This window comes from Mobula hypostoma, chromosome 4 (assembly GCF_963921235.1).
Source record: "Mobula hypostoma chromosome 4, sMobHyp1.1, whole genome shotgun sequence".
In the NCBI taxonomy this organism is placed as follows: Eukaryota; Metazoa; Chordata; class Chondrichthyes; order Myliobatiformes; family Myliobatidae; genus Mobula; species Mobula hypostoma.
In genome coordinates this window covers 128,880,341-128,900,429 of record NC_086100.1, presented here as the reverse complement: position 1 = coordinate 128,900,429, position 20,089 = coordinate 128,880,341, and the positions used below count along the sequence as shown (strand labels likewise).

Sequence of the window (20,089 nt, the reverse complement as noted above, 5' to 3'; positions counted from 1 at the left end):
AGGATCATGGGACAGGAGGCCTAGGGAGAAGGAAAAGGGGGAGGGGGGGAAACCCAGAGGATGGGTAAGGGGTATAGTGAGAGGGACAGAGGGAGAAAAAGGAGAGAGAGAGAAAAAGAATGTGTCACCTACCACCCCACCAGCCTTCGGGTCCAACATATTATTCTCCGTAACTTCCGCCACCTCCAACGGGATCCCACCACTAAGCACATCTTTCCCTCCCCCTCTCTCTCTGCTTTCCGCAGGGATCGCTCCCTATGCGACTCCCTTGTCCATTCGTCCCCCTCATCACTTCCCACTGATCTCCCTCCTGGCACTTACCCTTGTAAGCGGAACAAGTGCTACTCATACCCTTACACTTCCTCCCTTACCACCATTCAGGGCCACAGACAGTCCTTCCAGGTGAGGAGACACTTCACCTGTGAGTCGGCTGGGGTGATATACTGCGTCTGGTGCTCCCGATGTGGCCTTCTATATATTGGTGAGACACGACGCAGACTGGGAGATCGTTTCGCTGAACACCTACGCTCTGTCCACCAGAGAAAGCAGGATCTCCCAGTGGCCACACATTTTAATTCCACATCCCATTCCCATTCTGATATGTCTATCCACGGCCTCCTCTACTGTCAAATGAAGCCACACTCAGGTTGGAGGAATAACACCTTATATTCTGTCTGGGTAGCCTCCAACCTGATGGCATGAACATTGACTTCTCAAACTTCCGCTAATGCCCCACCTCCCCCTCGTACCCCATCCGTTATTTATTTATATTCACACATTCTTTTTCTCTCTCTCCTTTTTCTCCCTCTGTCCCTCTCACTATACCCCTTGCCCATCCTCTGGGTTTTTCCCCCCATCCCCCCTTTCTTTCTCCTGTCCCATGATCCTCTCATATCCCTTTTGCCAATCAACTGTCCAGCTCTTGGCTCCATCCCTCCCCCTCCTGCCTTCTCCTATCATTTTGGATCTCCCCCTCCCCCTCCCACTCCTCTTACTAACTCTTCTTTCAGTTAGTCCTGACGAAGGGTCTCAGCTCGAAACGTCGACTGTACCTCTTCCTAGAGATGCTGCCTGGCCTGCTGTGTTCACCAGCAACTTTGATGTGTGTTGCTTGAACTTCCAGCATCTGCAGGTTTCCTCGTGTTTGCATTTTTCTAGTGAAGTGGATTTTAATAAGGTTTGAGCTAGCAGAGGTTCGGGAGCTGATGACAAGAAATTTGGAGAACTAGGGTGCTGTTCTAGGAAGACAAAGAAAGTTCAGGCAGCATGAAATACATGTGCTTTGTGAACCATCAATTTCATTTCCCAAACTTCTGTCGATTTGTTCTTGGCAGAAGATGAGATATTAATTATTCTTAGGAGAATCCTGCACAATGTCATCCCTTATTCTAGTGAGTATTATAGCAGACAATATTTACATGGAACTCTTTAGTACTGTCACCACAAATCCATCCCTCCATGATATTTACAATGATCGTATTCTTTTTGTGATTCATTGTAGTTCAAGCTTGTGGCAGATATCACACAATAAATTCATACTCCGATTATTCAAGTATCTCCAAATATTTTAATAATAATAATAATAATAATAATAATTTTAGGCTTATTTGAAACTAAAAGAGCGTATTTAATGCCATACAATCAATATACAAAGTAATTTATCTCTGAGTAACTACATATAAAAATCTAGTTGATGAAATGCATTGAAAATTTCACATTATATAATCAAAAGATATATTTCTGTAGCATTATTTTCCTGTTGTTAAGATAACATTATTATAATGGAGCCAAATGTAATCCTTTGATGAAATCATTGGACATACATAAATACTTAGTTGTATTTTACAATAAATAGTTGGTAGACTTTACCTTACAATGTTGATTAAGTATAACCTGCAGCGTTTACAACGAACAATTGTGAAGGAATCAGTAGGTCAAACAGCACCTGTGGGAGAAAAGGAATTGTCCATGTTTCGGGTCAAAACCCTGGAACAGGTCGAATGCAGTTTAACCCACTGAGTTCTTCTAGCAGATTGTCTGTTGCTCCAGATTGCAGAACCTGCAGTCTTGCGTTTCTTCATTGAAAGGATTTGGAACTGGCAGCCTCGCATTACCTGCTCCCTGGTCATGCAAATATGGCTCAGACCACTTGTGCTTGCATTGTTGGCTCCACTGAAGACCATTTTGGAATTTATTTTAGATTTGCTTTCTACCTATTTGTGATGGTGATCTCTGACGTATTCACAGTTTGTTAAAATAATGCATGATATGACTCAATAACAAAAGAAATGCATTTCATTCTTCAAGCATTGGCTTTACTATATAAATAAATTTATAAATAGTCTTCCCCCAAGCGCTAACACCAACAGATAAATGTATAAATATAAAACACAGTTTAAAACCTGTTACAGATTCACAGGCTGTTAAACCCCCCAGCATAAATCTGAACAAGATGCAAGATTCTGTGTCTCTGGTATGAATAACATTTCAGCCACTTCACTCTCTGGTTCTGAGCTTCTCCTTATTGAACCGTATCAGTCTGGGAACTGTAAACAACAAAAACATGAATAAAGTTTGTGAATTTTTAGTTGCATAAGGGGCCAACAATGAAGACCTGGTAGATAATTTTTTTCTGAATAGTGGGATCAGTGACTTTCCCTTGAGATTCTTTTCTCATGTGTTCTCTGGGATCAAACATCGAAGTACAGTATACTAATTAGACATTAGCCTCTTCCTTCAAGTCATGTAAAAGGTCTTGTGACTTAGGCATGCACCTGTCTAATGAGTATTTTGTAGGGCAAAACTTTTAATGGCTTCCCTTGCACAATTCATTATTCTGCTCAGAAATGGAAACTTACCCGCTGAGTATCTTGTTTATAATTTTTTGTACCCAAGGGGATTCAGGATCCAGGCAGACTTTAGTATGCTGAAGAGTGGCACTAAAAGAAATGAAGAAATGTCCAGATTTTATATCAATTGTCTGAATATATTAAAAAACCACAGACAATAAAATACCAAAAATATTTTTAACAATTCTGTCATCCTTTCTGGTTTTGTGATCTTGACCAGTGTTATGAAAGATTCCTTTCTCTTATGGATAGCATATATTTCACACCTATGTGAGCTAGTGGCAAAATTAAAAGACCTATTGAAAGAACAGAAGGGTCCCACCAACCTAGTAGTCAGTATCCAAGAGAGTATTGGACCCTCACAGATCATGTTTGCTTTGATGTATTTGATAAAATAAACTTGTGCACTGTAAATCACAGAAAGGATAGTTGTAGTTAAGCTACAGCAGGCTTCAATCCGGTGCTTGGTTACTGCATGCAAGATGCCAAATGTACTTGAAAAGTTCCTCCCTTCTGCTGTTCTTGGAGATCTAAGTGTAGTGCAGTGCGATGTGTCTGAATGTAGTGATGCCTATTTTGGTTAAACAAGAACCATGTGCAAACTTTCTTATGTTAGATTCTGAAACAACTAAAACATTCACAGCTGTTATCTACTTGCTGAATGCCTATCATATGTAAAAATGTATTCAGTGAAGCAGGTCTGGCCCAATGATATGAAATCGGTTTTGGTCAAATGGAAACTTAATAACAGATAATGTTTCTCGAGTTTGGTTCTGAAGTTATTGAACAAAGTAGGGATTTTGGATAAATATAAAATATCTAGCCAAATAAAATATAGTTTATATTGTTTTAATACTATCTAATATCACTTCATTAATCACCTTCTAAAAAACAATATCCAATACAATTTCCAGGAGAAAGATGGCTTACGAATATTCTATCAAAGACACTTACATGATTTCTACCTTCTCACAGTGAGGACCACTGGGAATAATTTCAATATTCTTCATGAACTTTGGATGGATGAAATTTGAGGATGGTTTGATGCACTGACAGCGCAGGTCCATTCCTGATCTCAAAACTGATGCAGCTGTAAAATGGTGATTAGCAGTTAGTTTGGAAAGCAGAATTTAAGTGTGCTTCTTAAATACAACTGTTACGTGTTATCAGTGCTATATTATTTATTCAAATATACAGATTCCAGTTGATCTTGTTATGCATTTATTTAAACAGATAATTCAGAGCTAATATAATTTTATCAGAAAGATTAGATTTACAAAAACAGTAGCTGGAGAAAATACTGATTTCATTCTTTTCTTACCTTTTATGGAAGACACATAAAATAAGACGAGAGTGAGGACAATGAAGCTAAGTTTGCTGTTCATGGTGGTGCACTCTTTCAAATGATCTTCTTCTGATTGTTGTTGCACTGGTGCAGTCTGTATCTAATTAACAGAAAGTGCCATCTGTATTTATTGCCTTCTGGTTGTGTCATGGGTAGGCGGTGGTGCAAGTTTGGGTTTTCCCTTTACAGAGGCTGTGGACAAATAAGAAGGACTTGTTATCAGCGAAACAAGCAAATGTTGACTATTTAAAACAGCTATTAAATTAATCATTTACTCAAGGAATAAAATTATATTAATCCTATTAGCCATTTCTAATCTACAGTGACGAAAATTCTCTAAGGTAATTACTGAAAGTTTCAGCAAGTGTTCAAAACCAGAAATGGGATCCCTCTAAAATGTTTGAAGAAATTACATTTTATTAAATGTTCACAATTCGTTTATTTGTTGCTGTATCTTTTTCCCAGAGCTGAAGTATCAAATATTAGAAGTCATGGCTTTTGTCTGAGATAGGGAAAGTGTAAAGGAGATTTAAGAGTCGTTTTTTTTTACAGCTTTATAATATGTGATTAGAAGTTAGTTTGGAAAGCAGAATTTAAGTGTGTTTCTTAAATCCACCTATTATGGGCTGAAAGATGGCAGATGGAGTTTAATGCTGATAAATGTGAGGTGCTACATTTTGGTAGGACTAATCAATATAGGACATACATGGTAAATGGTAGGGCATTGAAGAATGCTGTAGAACAGAGGGATCTAGGAATAATGGTGCATAGTTCCCTGAAGGTAGAATCTCATGTGGATAGGGTGGTGAAGAAAGCTTTTCGTATGCTGACCTTTATTAATCAGAGCATTGAGTATAGGAGTTTGAATGTAATGTTGAAATTGTACAAGGCATTGGAGTATTGTGTACAGTTCTGGTCACCGAATTATAGGAAAGATGTCAATAAAATTGAGAGCATACAGAGGAGATTTACTAAAATGTTGCCTGGGTTTCATCTTCTAAGTTACAGAGAAAGGTTGAACAAGTTAGGTGTTTATTCTTTGGAGCGTAGAAGGTTGAGGGGGGACTTGTTTGAGGTGTTTAAAATTATGAGGAGGATTGATGGAGTTGATGTGGATAGGCTTTTTCCATTGAGAATGGGGGAGATTCAAACAAGAGGACATGAGTTGAGAGTTAAAGGGCAAAATTTCAGGGGTAACATGAGGGGGAACTTCTTTACTCAGAGAGTGGTAGCTGTGTGGAACGAGCTTCCAGTAGAAGTGGTAGAAGCAGGTTTGATGTTGCCGTTTAAAGTTAAATTGGATAGATATATGGACAGGAAAGGAATGGAGGGTTATGGGCCGAGTGCAGGTCAGTGGGACTAGGTGAGAGTAAGAGTTTGGCACGGACTAGAAGGGCCGAGATGGCCTGTTTCCGTGCTGTAATTGTTATATGGTTATATGGTATGGTTATGTGCCTGGTGTTATCAGTGCTATGTTATTTATTCAAATATACAGATTAGAGTTTATCTTGTTGTGTATTCATTTAAACAGATAATTCAGGGCTAATTGAATTGCAATTGTAATTGAATTTCAAGTGGAGTAGTAGATGCTTGGAATGTGCTGATAGGGCAGGTAGTGGAAGCAGATGTGATATTAATGTTTAAGAGACACATGGACAGAGATATGGATAGGCAGGGGATGGAGGGATATGGATTGTGTGCCCACACATTGAGGGCCAAAGAACCTCTTTCCCATACACACTATCCTATGTTCTGTGGTCAGTGACAGGGGATCAGTTTGTTCAAAATAAATAATGAAATACAGTGAAGGAAATATATAACTAGCGAGTGAGTTCAGCCTGCACACTGATCCTGGTCTCTGTGTAAGGTATTACCCTGCTTCAGGTGCCAATTGGTGCGATGAATTGCAAGCTTCAATAATCCCAAAATACTGTTTAATATAATATTAATCACATTTTACACCTAGAATGTTATAAAATGGAAGGTGTCTCCTCAAATCACAAATTCTGCTTTCCTTATTCATAAACCATTACCGCAATCAAGCCAAAATTTGGACAATAGTGCAGTTATAAAATAAATCCAGATGTTGCAACGTTGGCTGCAGGCATCAACCTTATTTCTTTTCTCAAACACGATTTGCCTTCTCTAAAAAAAATGCATGCTGAAATCCACTGGGTGAGTCATATTTTTGTGATTTCCTGCTTGGTTCAGTTCGCCACCCTCCTTGTTTGATAAGCCTACCTCTCTACAACATTCCTCAAGGGCTTAGATTCACCACAATTGCGCTCTGATGGCTTTACAACAGTACAAAATGTTACAGGAAATGCACTAACTCTGACATAAAGAATACCATTCGAAGTGTTTGTCACGGGAGAGTAAGACCAGAGTCACCACTTCCTCCAATACATCAGAGAAAATTTCAGATGCATTATTCAAGATGTATTGGAACAGAGTTCAATTAAAGTCTTTTTAAAAAAGTTATTTGTTTTGCTAATCATACATAAATTAGCTACATGTACTTTTCTTATCTAAATACCGTGAAAGATGCACTTTTTCCAGAATATTCCAGTTAAAAGTTTAATTTAAGAGTTATGGAGAAATATCTTATGCTTCTTAGATGCAATGAAAACAACTTGCATTTCTGTAAACACGAGGAAATCTGCAGATGCTGGAATTTCAAGCAACACACACAAAAAATGCTGGTGAATGCAGCAGGCCAGGCAGCATCTCTAGGAAGAGGTACAGTCGACATTTCGGGCCGAGACCCTTTGTCAGGACTAACTGAAAGAAGAGATAGTCAGAGATTTGAAAGTGGGAGGGGGAGGGGGAGTCAAGAACTGGACAGTTGATTGGCAAAAGGGATACGAGGCTGTAGAAGAGAGAGGATCATGGACAGTTGATTGGCAAAAGGGATACGAGGCTGTAGAAGAGAGAGGATCATGGACAGTTGATTGGCAAAAGGGATACGAGGCTGTAGAAGAGAGAGGATCATGGGACGGGAGGCCTAGGGAGAAAGAAAGGGGGAAAAGGGGGAGGGGAGCCCAGAGGATGGGCAAGGAGTTATAGTGAGAGAGACAGAGGGAGAAAAAGGGGGGGGGGAGAAGAGAGATAAATAAATAAATAAATAAATAAATAAGGGATGGGTTATGAAGGGGAGGTGGGGCATTAGCGGAAGTTAGAGAAGTCGATATTCATGCCATCAGGTTGGAGGCTACCCAGACGGAATATAAGGTGTTGTTCCTCCAACCTGAGTGTGGCTTCATCTTTACGGTAGAGGAGGCTGTGGATAGACATATCAGAATGGGAATGGGACATGGAATTAAAATGTGTGGCTACTGAGAGATCCTGCTTTCTCTGGCGGACAGAGCATAGGTGTTCAGCGAAATGGTCTCCCAGTCTGTGTCGGGTCTCGCCAATATATAAAAGGCCGCATCGGGAGCACCGGACGCAGTATGTCACCCCAGCCGACTCACAGGTGAAGTGTCGCCTCACCTGGAAGGACTGTCTGGGGCCCTGAATGGTGGTAAGGGAGGAAGTGTAAGGGCATGTGTAGCACTTGTTCCACTTACAAGGATAAGTGCCAGGAGGGAGATCGGTGGGGAGGGATGGGGAGGGATGAATGGACAAGGGAGTTATGTAGGGAGCGATCCCTGCGGAAAGCAGAAAGTGGGGGGGGGGGAGAGAATGACGTGCTTACTGGTGGGATCCCATTGGAGGTGGCGGAAGCTACGGAGAATAATATGTTGGACCTGGAGGCTGGTGGAGTGGTAGGTGAGGACAAAAGGAACCCTATTCCTAGTGGGGTGGCGGGAGGATGAGGTGAGAGCAGATTGTGTGAAATGGGAGAGATGCGTTTGAGAGCAGAGTTGATGGTAGAGGAAGGGAAGCCCCTTTCTTTAAAAAAGGAGGATGTCTCCTTCGTCCTGGAATGAAAGGCCTCATCCTGAGTGCAGATGCAGTGGAGACGGAGGAATTGTGAGAAGGGGATGGCATTTTTGCAAGAGGCAGGGTGGGAAGAGGAATAGTCCAGGTAGCTGTGAGAGTCCGTAGGCTTATAGTAGACATCAGTAGATAAGCTGTCTCCAAAGATAGAGACAGAAAGATCAAGAAAGGGGAGGGAGGTGTCGGAAATCTTATCCTTGTAAGCGAAACAAGTGCTACACATGCCCTTACACTTCCTCCCTCACCACCATTCAGGGCCCCAGACAGTCCTTCCAGGTGAGGCAACACTTCACCTGTGAGTCGGCTGGGGTAATATACTGCATCTGGTGCTCCCGGTGCGGCCTTCTATATATTGGTGAGACCCGACGCAGACTGGGAGACCGCTTTGCTGAACATCTACGCTCTGTCTGCCAGAGAAAGCAGGATCTCCCAGTGGCCACACATTTTAATTCCACGTCCCATTCCCATTCTGATATGTATATCCATGGCCTTCTCTGCTGTCAAGATGAAGCCACACTCAGGTTGGAGGAACAACACCTTATATTCTGTCTGAGTAGCCTCCAACCTGATGGTGTGAATATTGACTTCTCAAACTTCCATTAATGCCCCACCTCCCCCTCGCACCCCATCCATTATTTATTTATTTATTATTATCTCTCCCCCCCCCCCTCTCTCTCTCTCTCTTTTTTCTCCCTCTGTCTCTCTCACTATAACTCCTTGCCCATCCTCTGGCCTCCCCTCCCCCTTTCTTTCTCCCTAGGCCTCCTGTCCTATGATCCTCTCCCTTCTACAGCCTCGTATCCTTTTTGCCAATCAACAGTTCAGCTCTTGGCTCCATCCCTCCCCCTCCTGTCTTTTTCTATCATTTCGGATCTCCCCCTCCCCCTCCCACTTTCAAATCTCTTACTATCTCTTCTTTCAGTTAGTCCTGATGAAGGGTCTCGGCCCGAAACGTCGACTGTACCTCTTCCTATAGATGCTGCCTGGCCTGTTGCGTTCACTAGCATTTTTTGTGTGTGTTGCTTGCATTTCTGAGATGACTTTAATGCTATAGAAAGTCAAAAGTCTTTTGTTATAAAGCACATTTTTATAAGAAAGCTGCAAAATGATATAGTAGGCTGGTCGGCAAATACCTGGTCAAAGTAATGGGTTTTATAAGACCATCTTAAATGAAATCTTAAATTGAAGTGAAGATTTTGGAGGTGTTGTCAAGCCTACCTTTCCCAGAAGGAGCTGATTTACCTCTCCAGGGTCATTTACCTATCTATGTGTAATCATTGTGATCCTTCAAAGATATAAAGAACTTATTAAGAACAAGTGAAATAAGAGCAAGAGTAGGGTTGCCAGCCCCTCAAGACCTCCAGCTTCTTCCTCCTGTAGCCAATAATCAGTTCTTTACTTTTGCTGATATTAAATGCGAGGTTGAATCAGGTTTTCAAACTTCATCCTATACATTGATTCATCAACCACTTATGATTCGGCCAACAACAATGGTGTCGTCAGCAAGCGTGAATATTATATCAGTGGGAGGAAAGAAATTGTCAATATTTCTGGCTGAAACCCTGCATTGAGAGTGGAGAGGGAGATGGGCACTCTAGAGAGCACAATTGGAATGGCAAGAAAGAGTTCTGAGGTGATTGGTGGAGCAAGGTTGAGGGGGTGTGGGTGGTTGAGTTTGAAAAAGGAAAGCAGCTTTGGGGGTGATTATCAGGAGCACCAACGCTGGATTCTGCTGTGTAAAGGAGATAAGAATGGGAACCATTAAAGGAGAAGGGAGAGGTCAACCACAGTTGTAACCAGATGGGAGTTGGGCGTGTGTGGTGATGAACCTGGAAGTGAAGTTGCGTGATGGAGGAGGGGAAAAAGGACCTAGATGACTGGAGAGGGTATGGGGGAAGGGTGGGAGAGGACCGAAATAGGAGGACAGATCAGAAGGAGAGAAATGGATGGGAACAGAACTGTTACCTACAATTGGAAAATCAATATTCATGTCATTGGGTTGTAGAATACCCAGGCAGAATATAAGGTGTTGTCTTTCTAGTTTGTGTTGGGCTTCATCTTGGTAGCTGAGAAAGTCAAGGCTGGACAAGCCCCTGTGCATCTTCCTGCTGTGCTCAACCCTCCACACCCAAACCTCCCTGATCCCTGGCATTTTCCCCGCCTCACAGTAGATGTAACACTTGTCCTTACACCTTCTCCCTCACCATCATCCAGGGACCTAAACAGTCCTTCCAGGCGAGGCGAAGTTTCACATACAGTACTGTGCAAAAGAATTAGGCGCACATACAGTACATAGCCAGAGGGCCCAAGCCCTCTGCACAGTACTGTGTTGCAATGTACTTCTGCCACAAAAAAAATACATTTTATGATATATGTGAGTGATGATAAACCTGATTCTGATATGGGTCTCTGCTGTGGGCTGAGAGTGGGAAGAGGGCAGAGAGAGAGGGGAGTCATGGTGGGAAAAGGGGAAGGGAGAGGGGAGGGAGTGAGAAGCACCAGAGAGACATTCTGTCATGATCAATAAACCATATGTTTGGAATCAGGTGACCTTGCCTGGTGTCTCAGGACTGGGTGTGTCTGCAGCAGTGCCACTCCCTGCCCCTGCACTCCTCTGCCACCTGTCCCACGCCCCTCCTGCAGTGCCATCCTCACCATCCCCAACATCCTTAGTTCCCACCAGATTCACAAACATGCTCTGAGATCCTACGTTGACAAATACAGTACTGTGCAAAAGTCTTAGGCACCCTAGCTTTATATATATGCTTAAGAATTTTGCAGAGTGCTGTACATCTCCTCCAACCTTGCCTACTGCATTTGAGCTCCCAGTATGACCTCCTGTACATTGGCGAAATGCCGTGAAGACTTGATGACTGTTTTGCTCAACCTGCAATGACCATCTCACGTTCCCAGTTGCAGACCATTTCAATTCCATTTCCCCTTACCACACTAACCTGTCCATCCTTGGCCTCTCTACTTCATTACTTCCTGAATTTCTCGCTGCGTCATACTTAGTAATAGATTCCAGCGATTTCCCAATTGCTGATGTCGGGGAAGTGGGTAAGCAGTTTTACACTTTATTATGTAACAGTGGGGTCACGGTTGATTACTCAGTTTGTAAGGGCAAATTGGACAGTTATTGTGAGTGAAAAATTATTAGACTGCAGACCTCAAGCGGAAGCTTAGATTTAAGCTTGTCGGTAGGTCTATCTCACGGGTTAGCATGCGGTGAAGCATGAAAAAACAATGTGGGTAGATCATCCAGCAAGACACAGGCTCAGAATACTGGTTCATCCTTGCACACACACACATGGACACACACGGACACACACTGTGCAACAGATACAATGTGAGTAACATCACCAGTGACATTAAGTGGTTAAGTAGCAAAAGTGAGATTACATTAGAGGGAAGAACAATGGAATGATGGAGACACACAATGCAGGAGATGGTCACTTGGGCTGTAATTCTGCTGGGAACATCTGTTCTGTTTTCGTATTCGATAACATCATCTGAAGTGTTGAAACATGGAACATTTAGATGTTAATCTTTATTACAACAGTTAAAACATCATAAAAGATAAAGCTGAAATCATAACAAACAAAAAACAAAGGTGCATTGCCAGTTATGGGCGTGCAGGAACAAATGAGGTGCTTACTGAGCATAGGAAATGCAAGGGAACACTTACGAAAGAAATCAGGAGGGCTGAAAGAAGGCACGAGTTTGCCCTAGCAGACAAGGTGAAGGAGAATGCCAAGGGATTCTACAGATATGTTGAAACCAAAAGGATTGCAAGGGAAAAAAATTGGTCCTGTGGAAGATCAGAATGGTAATCCATGCATGGAACCAAAAGAGATGGGGGAGATCTTAAATGGATTTTTTGCACCTGTATTTACTCAAGAGACAGACACAGAGTCTATAGAAGTGAGGCAGAGCAGCACTGACTTCATGGACCATATACAGGTTACTGAGGAGGAGGTGTTTGCTGCCTTGAAGCAAATTAGTATGGATAAATCTGCAGGGCCTGACAAGATGTCCCCTTGGACCCTGCGGGAGGCAAGTGCAGAAGTTTCAGGGTCCCTAGCAGAGATATTTAAATCATCCTTAGCCCCGATGAGGTATTGGAGGGTTGGAGGATAGCTAATATTGTTCTGCTGTCTAAGAAAGGCTCAAAACATCTGCCATGCCACTTTTTAAAAAAGGAGGGAGAGAGAAACCGGGGAATTATAGACCGGTTAGCCTAACGTCGGTGGTGGGGAAACTGCTGGAGTCAGTTATCAAGGATGTGATAACAGCACATTTGGAAAGCAGTGAAATGATCGGACAAAGTCAGCATGGATTTGTGAAAGGAAAATCATGTCTGACGAATCTCATAGAATTTTTTGAGGATGTAACCAGTAGAGTGGATAGGGGAGAACCAGTGGATGTGGTATATTTGGATTTTCAAAAGGCTTTTGACAAGGTCCCACACAGGAGATTAGTGTGCAAACTTAAAGCACACGGTATTGGGGGTAAGGTATTGGTGTGGGTGGAGAATTGGTTAGCAGACAGGAAGCAAAGAGTGGGAATAAACGGGACCTTTTCAGAATGGCAGGCGGTGACTAGTGGGGTACCGCAAGGCTCAGTGCTGGGACCCCAGTTGTTTACAATATATATTAATGACTTGGATGAGGGAATTAAATGCAGCATCTCCAAGTTTGCGGATGACACGAAGCTGGGTGGCAGTGTTAGCAGTGAGGAGGATGCTAAGAGGATGCAGGGTAACTTGGATAGATTGGGTGAGTGGGCAAATTCATGGCAGATGCAATTTAATGTGGATAAATGTGAAGTTATCCACTTTGGTGGCAAAAATAGGAAAACAGATTATTATCTGAATGGTGGCCGATTAGGAAAAGGGGAGGTGCAACGAGACCAGGGTGTCATTATACACCAGTCATTGAAAGTGGGCATGCAGGTACAGCAGGCGGTGAAAAAGGCGAATGGTATGCTGGCACTTATAGCGAGAGGATTCGAGTACAGGAGCAGGGAGGTACTACTGCAGTTGTACAAGGCCTTGGTGAGACCACACCTGGAGTATTGTGTGCAGTTTTGGTCCCCTAATCTGAGGAAAGACATCTTTGCCATAGAGGGAGTACAAAGAATGTTCACCAGATTGATTCCTGGGATGGCAGGACTTTCATATGAAGAAAGACTGGATGAATTGGGCTTGTACTCGTTGGAATTTAGAAGATTGAGGGGGGATCTGATTGAAACGTATAAGATCCTAAAGGGATTGGACAGGCTAGATGCAGGAAGATTGTTCCCGATGTTGGGGAAGTCCAGAACGAGGGGTCACAGTTTGAGGATAGAGGGGAAGCCTTTTAGGACCGAGATTAGGAAAAACTTCTTCACACAGAGAGTGGTGAATCTGTGGAATTCTCTGCCACAGGAAACTGTTGAGGCCAGTTCATTGGCTATATTTAAGAGGGAGTTAGATATGGCTCTTGTGGCTACGGGGGTCAGGGGGTATGGAGGGAAGGCTGGGGCGGGGTTCTGAGTTGGATGATCAGCCATGATCATAATAAATGGTGGTGCAGGCTCGAAGGGCTGAATGGCCTACTCCTGCACCTATTTTCTATGTTTCTATGTTTCTATAATAGATTGGAGGGAATGACAGCAGTAATGGGAAACTATTCTAAGAGACCAGATATATGAGCACTTGGATAGGCATAGATTGATTAGGGATAGTCAACATGACTTTGTGTATGGTAGGTCATGTCTAACCAATGTTATCGAGTTTTTCGAGGCAGTTACCAGGAAAGTTGATGAAAGCAAGGCAGTGGATGTTGTCTACATGGACTTTAGCTTGGCACTTGACAAGGACCTGCAAGAGTGGTTGGTTAAGAAGGTTCAGTCACTTGGCATTCAAGATGTGTTAGTAAATTGGATTAGACATTGGCTTTGTGGGAAAAACCAGAGAGTGGTAGTAGATGGTTGCCTCTCTGACTGCAGTTCTGTGACTAGTGGACTATCGCAGACACAGGTGCTGTGTCCATTATTGTTTGTCATCTATATCAATGATCTAGATGATCGTGTGGTTAACTGGATCAGCACATCTGCTGATGACACCAAGATTGGAGGTGTAGTGACAGCAAGGAAGACTATCTGAGGTTGCAGCAGGATCTGGACCAGAATGGCAGATGAATTTTAATGCAGACAAGAGCAAAGTGTCATACTTCAGTAGGCCGGTGTGGGTCATACACAGTGAATGGTAGGGCACTGACGAGAGCTGTAGAACAAAGGGGTCTGGTTATACAGGTCTATAATTCATTGATGGTGGTGTCACAGGTAGATAGGTCATAAAGAAAGACACAGAGTGTTGAGTACAGAGTTGGGATGTTATGTTGAAGTTGTATAAGACGTTGGTGAGGCCTAATCTGAAGTATTGTGTGTAGTTTTGGCCACCTACCCACAGAAAAATTGTAAATAGGGTTGAAAGAGTACAGAGGAAATTTTCAAGGATGTTGCCAGGACTGGAGGTCTTAAGGTAAAAGGGAAGTTTGATAAGGTTAGGACTTTTTTCCTCGGAACGTAGACGATTGAGGGGAGATTTGATAGGGGTATACAGAATTATGAGGGGTGTAGATAGGGTAGATGAAAGCAGGCTTTTTCCACTGAGGTTGGGTGGGACGACAACTAGAGGTCATGGGTTAGGGCTAAAATGTAAAAAGTTTAAGGAGAACATGAGAGGAAACTTCTTCACTCAGAGGGTTGTGAGAGTGTGGAATGAGCAAATGGTGCATTCAAGCTCAACTTCAAAATTCAAAGTACATTTATTATCAAAGTATATATACATTGTACAACCTTGCGATTCATCTCTATACAGGCAGCCACAAAACAGGAAACCCAAAAGAACCCATTTAAAAGAAAGACCGACAAACATCCAAAGTGTCAGAGAGAGAAAAAAAGAAACCAATTGTGTGAACAATAAAAGTAAGCAAATGGCATTTAGGATGAAAGTGAGTCCTCAGACACGAAGCGCAGTACAGCTGGAGCAGGCCCACAGCCTCAGCTCAACGCGTAGCAAATTGAACGTCACGGAGCCCAGAGCCACTGGGCAGGTCACAAGCTCAGTGCAGCAAAGAGTGGAGTAAACTAAATGGAGGAGGGAGGAGAAGATGGCGATGCGACACCGCGCGCGCGGCTGTTCCGAATGATATCATATCTGTGAAGTAGGATGCCATGCACAATCCTGATTTGATAGAGACAGATGTGAAGAAGCACAGAGGAACATCTGGAGAAACTTCTGAAATGCCCGCTTCGCTGCCGCTGCTACTGTGCGATCGAGAATCTCCGGAGGGAAGGCCCCAAATCCTCGGCCTTGCCTATTGTCTATTGCCGGGGCCGGGGTCGAAGTGCTCGACAGAGATGGTGCTCGGTGCATCGGTGTCGGAGAGCTGGTCGGAGGCTCGGAGTTTTTGGATGGATTTGGAGTTGGACTGTGGTTGGACGCTTCCGGGATGCTGCATTAGCAAGTTTGTGGCGCTGGAGGTTCACCGTCTGTGTGAGATGATGGGACTTTACCGTGCCCATGGTCTGTTCTTATCAAATTACGGTATTGCTTTGCACTGTTGTAACTATATGTTATAATTATGTGGTTTTTGTCAGTTTTTCAGTCCTGGTTTGTCATGTGTTTCTGTGATATCATTCTGGAAAAACATTGTATCATTTCTTAATGCATGCATTACTAAATGACAATAAAAGAGGACTGCGTGTCCTCATAATGTAATGTAATCTAATCTAATCTAAACGTTGCAGAGCAGTGAGCAGAACTGGCCTGACACTTGCCTCTGGTCCCAACACCCTGGCTTTTAAATCCATCTGGCCTGGTGTTTAAATCGTCCAAACATTAGGTCGTTCCTCGCTCTAGGACCCAATACACTCTGGGCCTGGAGCCCACCACCACATTTTGGTCTGTTGCTGACCATTCCAAATCAGCCCTGTGCTTAGATCGATCAAACCTGACTCTCGGCTTGGGTGTTTGGGCCCCAAACCAGCTCCTCCTGTGCTTCAACTTTTCTCCGCATTGCTCACCCTAACTCCATCTCCAACGTCCTTTAACCTCGTTCCGATTTCGCCTCACACCCACATGCTTTGACCCTCAACCCAGCCTCCTCTTTGCTCACCTCTTCATTGTTTGTGGTGATCATTTACCGGAAATTATTATTATTTTTGTTTACAGAAAATGTGTTATTCATAAAGTATTTAGTTGTATTTCTTGCCTTGTGATCCACCAGTAAGTTGTCACTCACCCTCAGCAGAGCCATCTTAAATGTTTAAGAGAAGTTTGGATAGGTACTTGGATGTTTGGGGTATGGAAGCCAATGGTTCCAAGTGCAGGTTGATGGGACTAGGCAGTTTAAATGGTTCGGCATGGACTAGATGGGCCAAAGGGGACCTGTTTCTGTACTGTACTTTTTTATGACTATGACTCCATAAACATGAGAAAATACAAGAATGCTCAGTAAAAGTTATGTGATCAAAGCAAGAGGGACATAACATATCAATAATCCATTTAAGACAGGGGTCCCCAACCTTTTTGGCACCGCGGACCAGTTTAATATTGATAATATTCTTGCGGACTTGCCGACCCGGGGTGGGGGGGGGTGTTCAAGTAGGGTTAAACTCACCTCAACATGTCTTTTACAGTTAGGGTTGCCAACTTTCTCACTCCCAAATAAGGGACAAAAGTAGCAGTCAAATCTGGGACACTTTACCCCAGAAAGACTACCATGACCATGAAGCCTTATGCGGGCACCTGTGTGCGCATGCGCGTATGTGCCGATTTTCCTTTCCCCCGCAAATCCGTTTTGCCTTCATCTTCCCGACTATACAGTACATACATTATTTCTACTTTATATAGGCTGTGTATTTATCATATCATTCCTGCTTTTGCTGTACATTAGTGTTATTTAATTTCAATTTTATGTTATTTGGTATGATTTGTTAGGTTATTTTTTGGGTCTGGGAACGCTCAAAAATTTTTCTCATATAAATTAGTGGTACAGTAATGCTTCTTCGCTTCACACCATTTTGGGATGAAAGGTTTCATAGGAACGCTCTACCTTAGCGGGGGAAATATGGGACACAAATCAATTTAGCCCAATATACAGGATGTCCCGGCAAATACGGGACAGTTAGCAACTATTTGTTCAAGTTCAATGGTGCATAACAGGGAATGAGGAAAGGTGCAGCTGACTCATATCATTTCCTCACGGCCCGATAGCAGATGCTCTGTGGCCCAGTACGGTCCACGGCCCGGTGGTTGGGGGCCTCTGATTTAAGAAACATTAGTTGCAGATGGTTAAGAATAAAAGCTCTTTAAGTTCTTAACCCCAAGGAAGCTTAGAAGAGAGTCACTTCCGATGAATCATTTTCCTCTGCACTAGCAACAAAGTAAAAGTCTTTGGCCTGACTGTATCAAACCAGTGGACAGGAATAGCCTACATGTGAATATATTTATTGACTTCTCAATACTTTCATTGTAGATCATCTCAAAATTAATTGTTACATCTACTATTAGGACAATGTCATGCTTTCTAAAAAAAACCCATACACAATACAAGTCTTTCCATACCAAGCTTGGGTTCCTTTTATACCATCCGTGTAGATCTGCCTTTCTAAGATTTTATTAGGTCTCTTAATTATGGCATTCTTAATCGTGGATCATGCCCTGAATTGTGACCAAAAGATTCATTAACCATTCTACCACACTCACAAGTTCTCACCAAACCAGGCTTACTCATTGCAAGTTTACACATGACTGGGTAGGTATTCATCTGTAACTATATGGTATTAATAAATGTGGTTTGTTTAAGTCAGACTTAAGCCCTCAGACAATCATATGACGTACTATCACTTTCACAATATGTTATTCCAATACCCTGATATGTTCGTTCAGCCCATGCTTTGTATTCCCCATCTTGCCAACTGATATTGTTAAGTCGAGAATTGTTACATATCGAGGTTGCCACAGCATCCACATCACTTTAAAACACCGAAGACATTTGTTTTTGGCAACAATTACATTTAAAGGATTGGAACACTCAGGTGACATTAGTCATTTGGAAGTCTTGAGCTTCCTAATGATCATGACTGGAATTTGAATTTTCAATTTGGGTAGCTGATTCCCTCATTTCCACCTCTTAACCATAAGCTTGTATTTGAGTACACAAGTAAGGTAGATGAGGAGGCCAAATCGTCGGGTGCATTTAAGGCAGAGATAGATAGCTTCTTGATTAACCAGGGTATCAAAGGTTATGGGGAGAAGGCATGGGAGTGGGGATGACTGGAAGAACTGGATCAGCCCATGATTGAATGGTGGAGCAGATTCGATGGGCCAAATAGTCTACTTCTGCTCCTATATCTTATGGTCTTATGTCATATTCTCCCCTTGCTATATTTATCAATTTTTAGCAAAGTATTATGAAAAGCATTATATAAAATGAGTGAGTAATAAAATCTTTAAAAAACTTCAGTTTAAGCCTGCTTTCAGTCTTATTATAAACAAATTCTTCTTCCACAATTCTGAAATCTCCGCTATAAGTCACTTACACAGCCTTTCCCAGCTGCCCAATTCTTTTCAAAAGATCTGGAGACAATTCAACCTAACTAGATGTTAGTAATTTTCCATTTCTGTCTTTATTAATAACTGTCATGTTCCTCGAAGTCAAAAGGAAACTAAGTCATTTGCTTCACATTTAATCCTACTGCTTTCTTTGACAAACCCCTCAATGATTTTTAAGTTCTTGCTTATTCCTTTCGAAGAATATTTCACAAAGACAACATTGTTAGTGAGAAATAAATTTGTGCAGCCAAAAATGTGTTCCCTCCTATGAAAAACCACAAAGTTGACGACCCTGAGTTACTCAGTAGAATATCCAGAACAAGAATATTTTAAATGGGATGAGGTAACCAAATGGGATGAGGTGCAAAGAAAATAACCTATCCCTCAATGTCAGCAAGACGAAAGAATTGGTTGTTGATTTCAGAAGGAGTAACGGACCGCACGACCCAATTTACATTGGTGGTGCGCAAGTGGAACAGGTCAAAAGCTTTAAGTTCCTCGGGGGTCAATATCACAAATGACCTGACTTGGTCCAACCAAGCAGAGTCCACTGCCAAGAAGGCCCACCAGCGCCTTTACTTCCTGAGGAAACTGAAGAAATTTGGCCTGTTCCATAAAGCCCTCACTAATTTTTTATAGATGCACCGTAGAAAGCATTCTTCTAGGCTACATCATTACCTGATATGGAAGTTGTCCTGTCCAAGACCGGAAGAAGCTGCAGAAGATCGTGAACACGGTACAGCACATCACACAAACCAATCTTCCATCCTTGGACTCACTTTACACCGCACGCTGTCGGAGCAGTGCTGCCGGGATAATCAAGGACACGACCCACCCAGCCAACACACTTTTCGTCCCTCTTCCATCCGGGAAAAGGCTTAGGAACTTGAAGACTTGTATGGCCAGATTTGGGAACAGCTTCTTTCCAACTGTGATAAGACTGCTGAACGGATCCTGACCTGGATCTGGGCCGTACCCTCCAAATATTCGGACCTGCCTCTCGGTTTTTTTTCACTACCTTACTTTCCATTTTTTATTTTCTATTTATGATTTATAATTTAAATTTTTAATATTTACTATCGATTTATAATCCAGAGAGCGGGAAGCGCAAAATCAAATATCGCTATGATGATTGTACGTTCTAGTATCAATTGTTTGGCGACAATAAAGTATGAAGTATAACTATATAACCATATAACAATTACAGGTAAACGCGGATCTATCCATATAACCATATAACAATTACAGGTAAACGCGGATCTATCCATATAACCATATAACAATTACAGGTAAACGCGGATCTATCCATATAACCATATAACAATTACAGGTACAGGCTGGTCTATC

General features: G+C 42.5%; 1 protein-coding gene across 1 annotated transcript; it reads right to left on the bottom strand.

Annotated features, from left to right (window-relative positions):
- Window positions 1-1,556: 1,556 nt before the first annotated feature.
- LOC134344922 (interleukin-8-like) lies at window positions 1,557-19,688 on the bottom strand. Its single transcript, XM_063045056.1, has 5 exons — window positions 19,421-19,688; window positions 4,171-4,386; window positions 3,804-3,939; window positions 2,859-2,939; window positions 1,557-2,546 (listed from the first exon to the last, which is right to left on the bottom strand). The coding sequence occupies exons 2-5, from the start codon at window positions 4,232-4,234 to the stop codon at window positions 2,522-2,524; spliced, it is 306 nt and encodes a 101-aa protein (XP_062901126.1). The 5' UTR covers window positions 4,235-4,386; window positions 19,421-19,688; the 3' UTR covers window positions 1,557-2,521.
- Window positions 19,689-20,089: the final 401 nt, after the last annotated feature.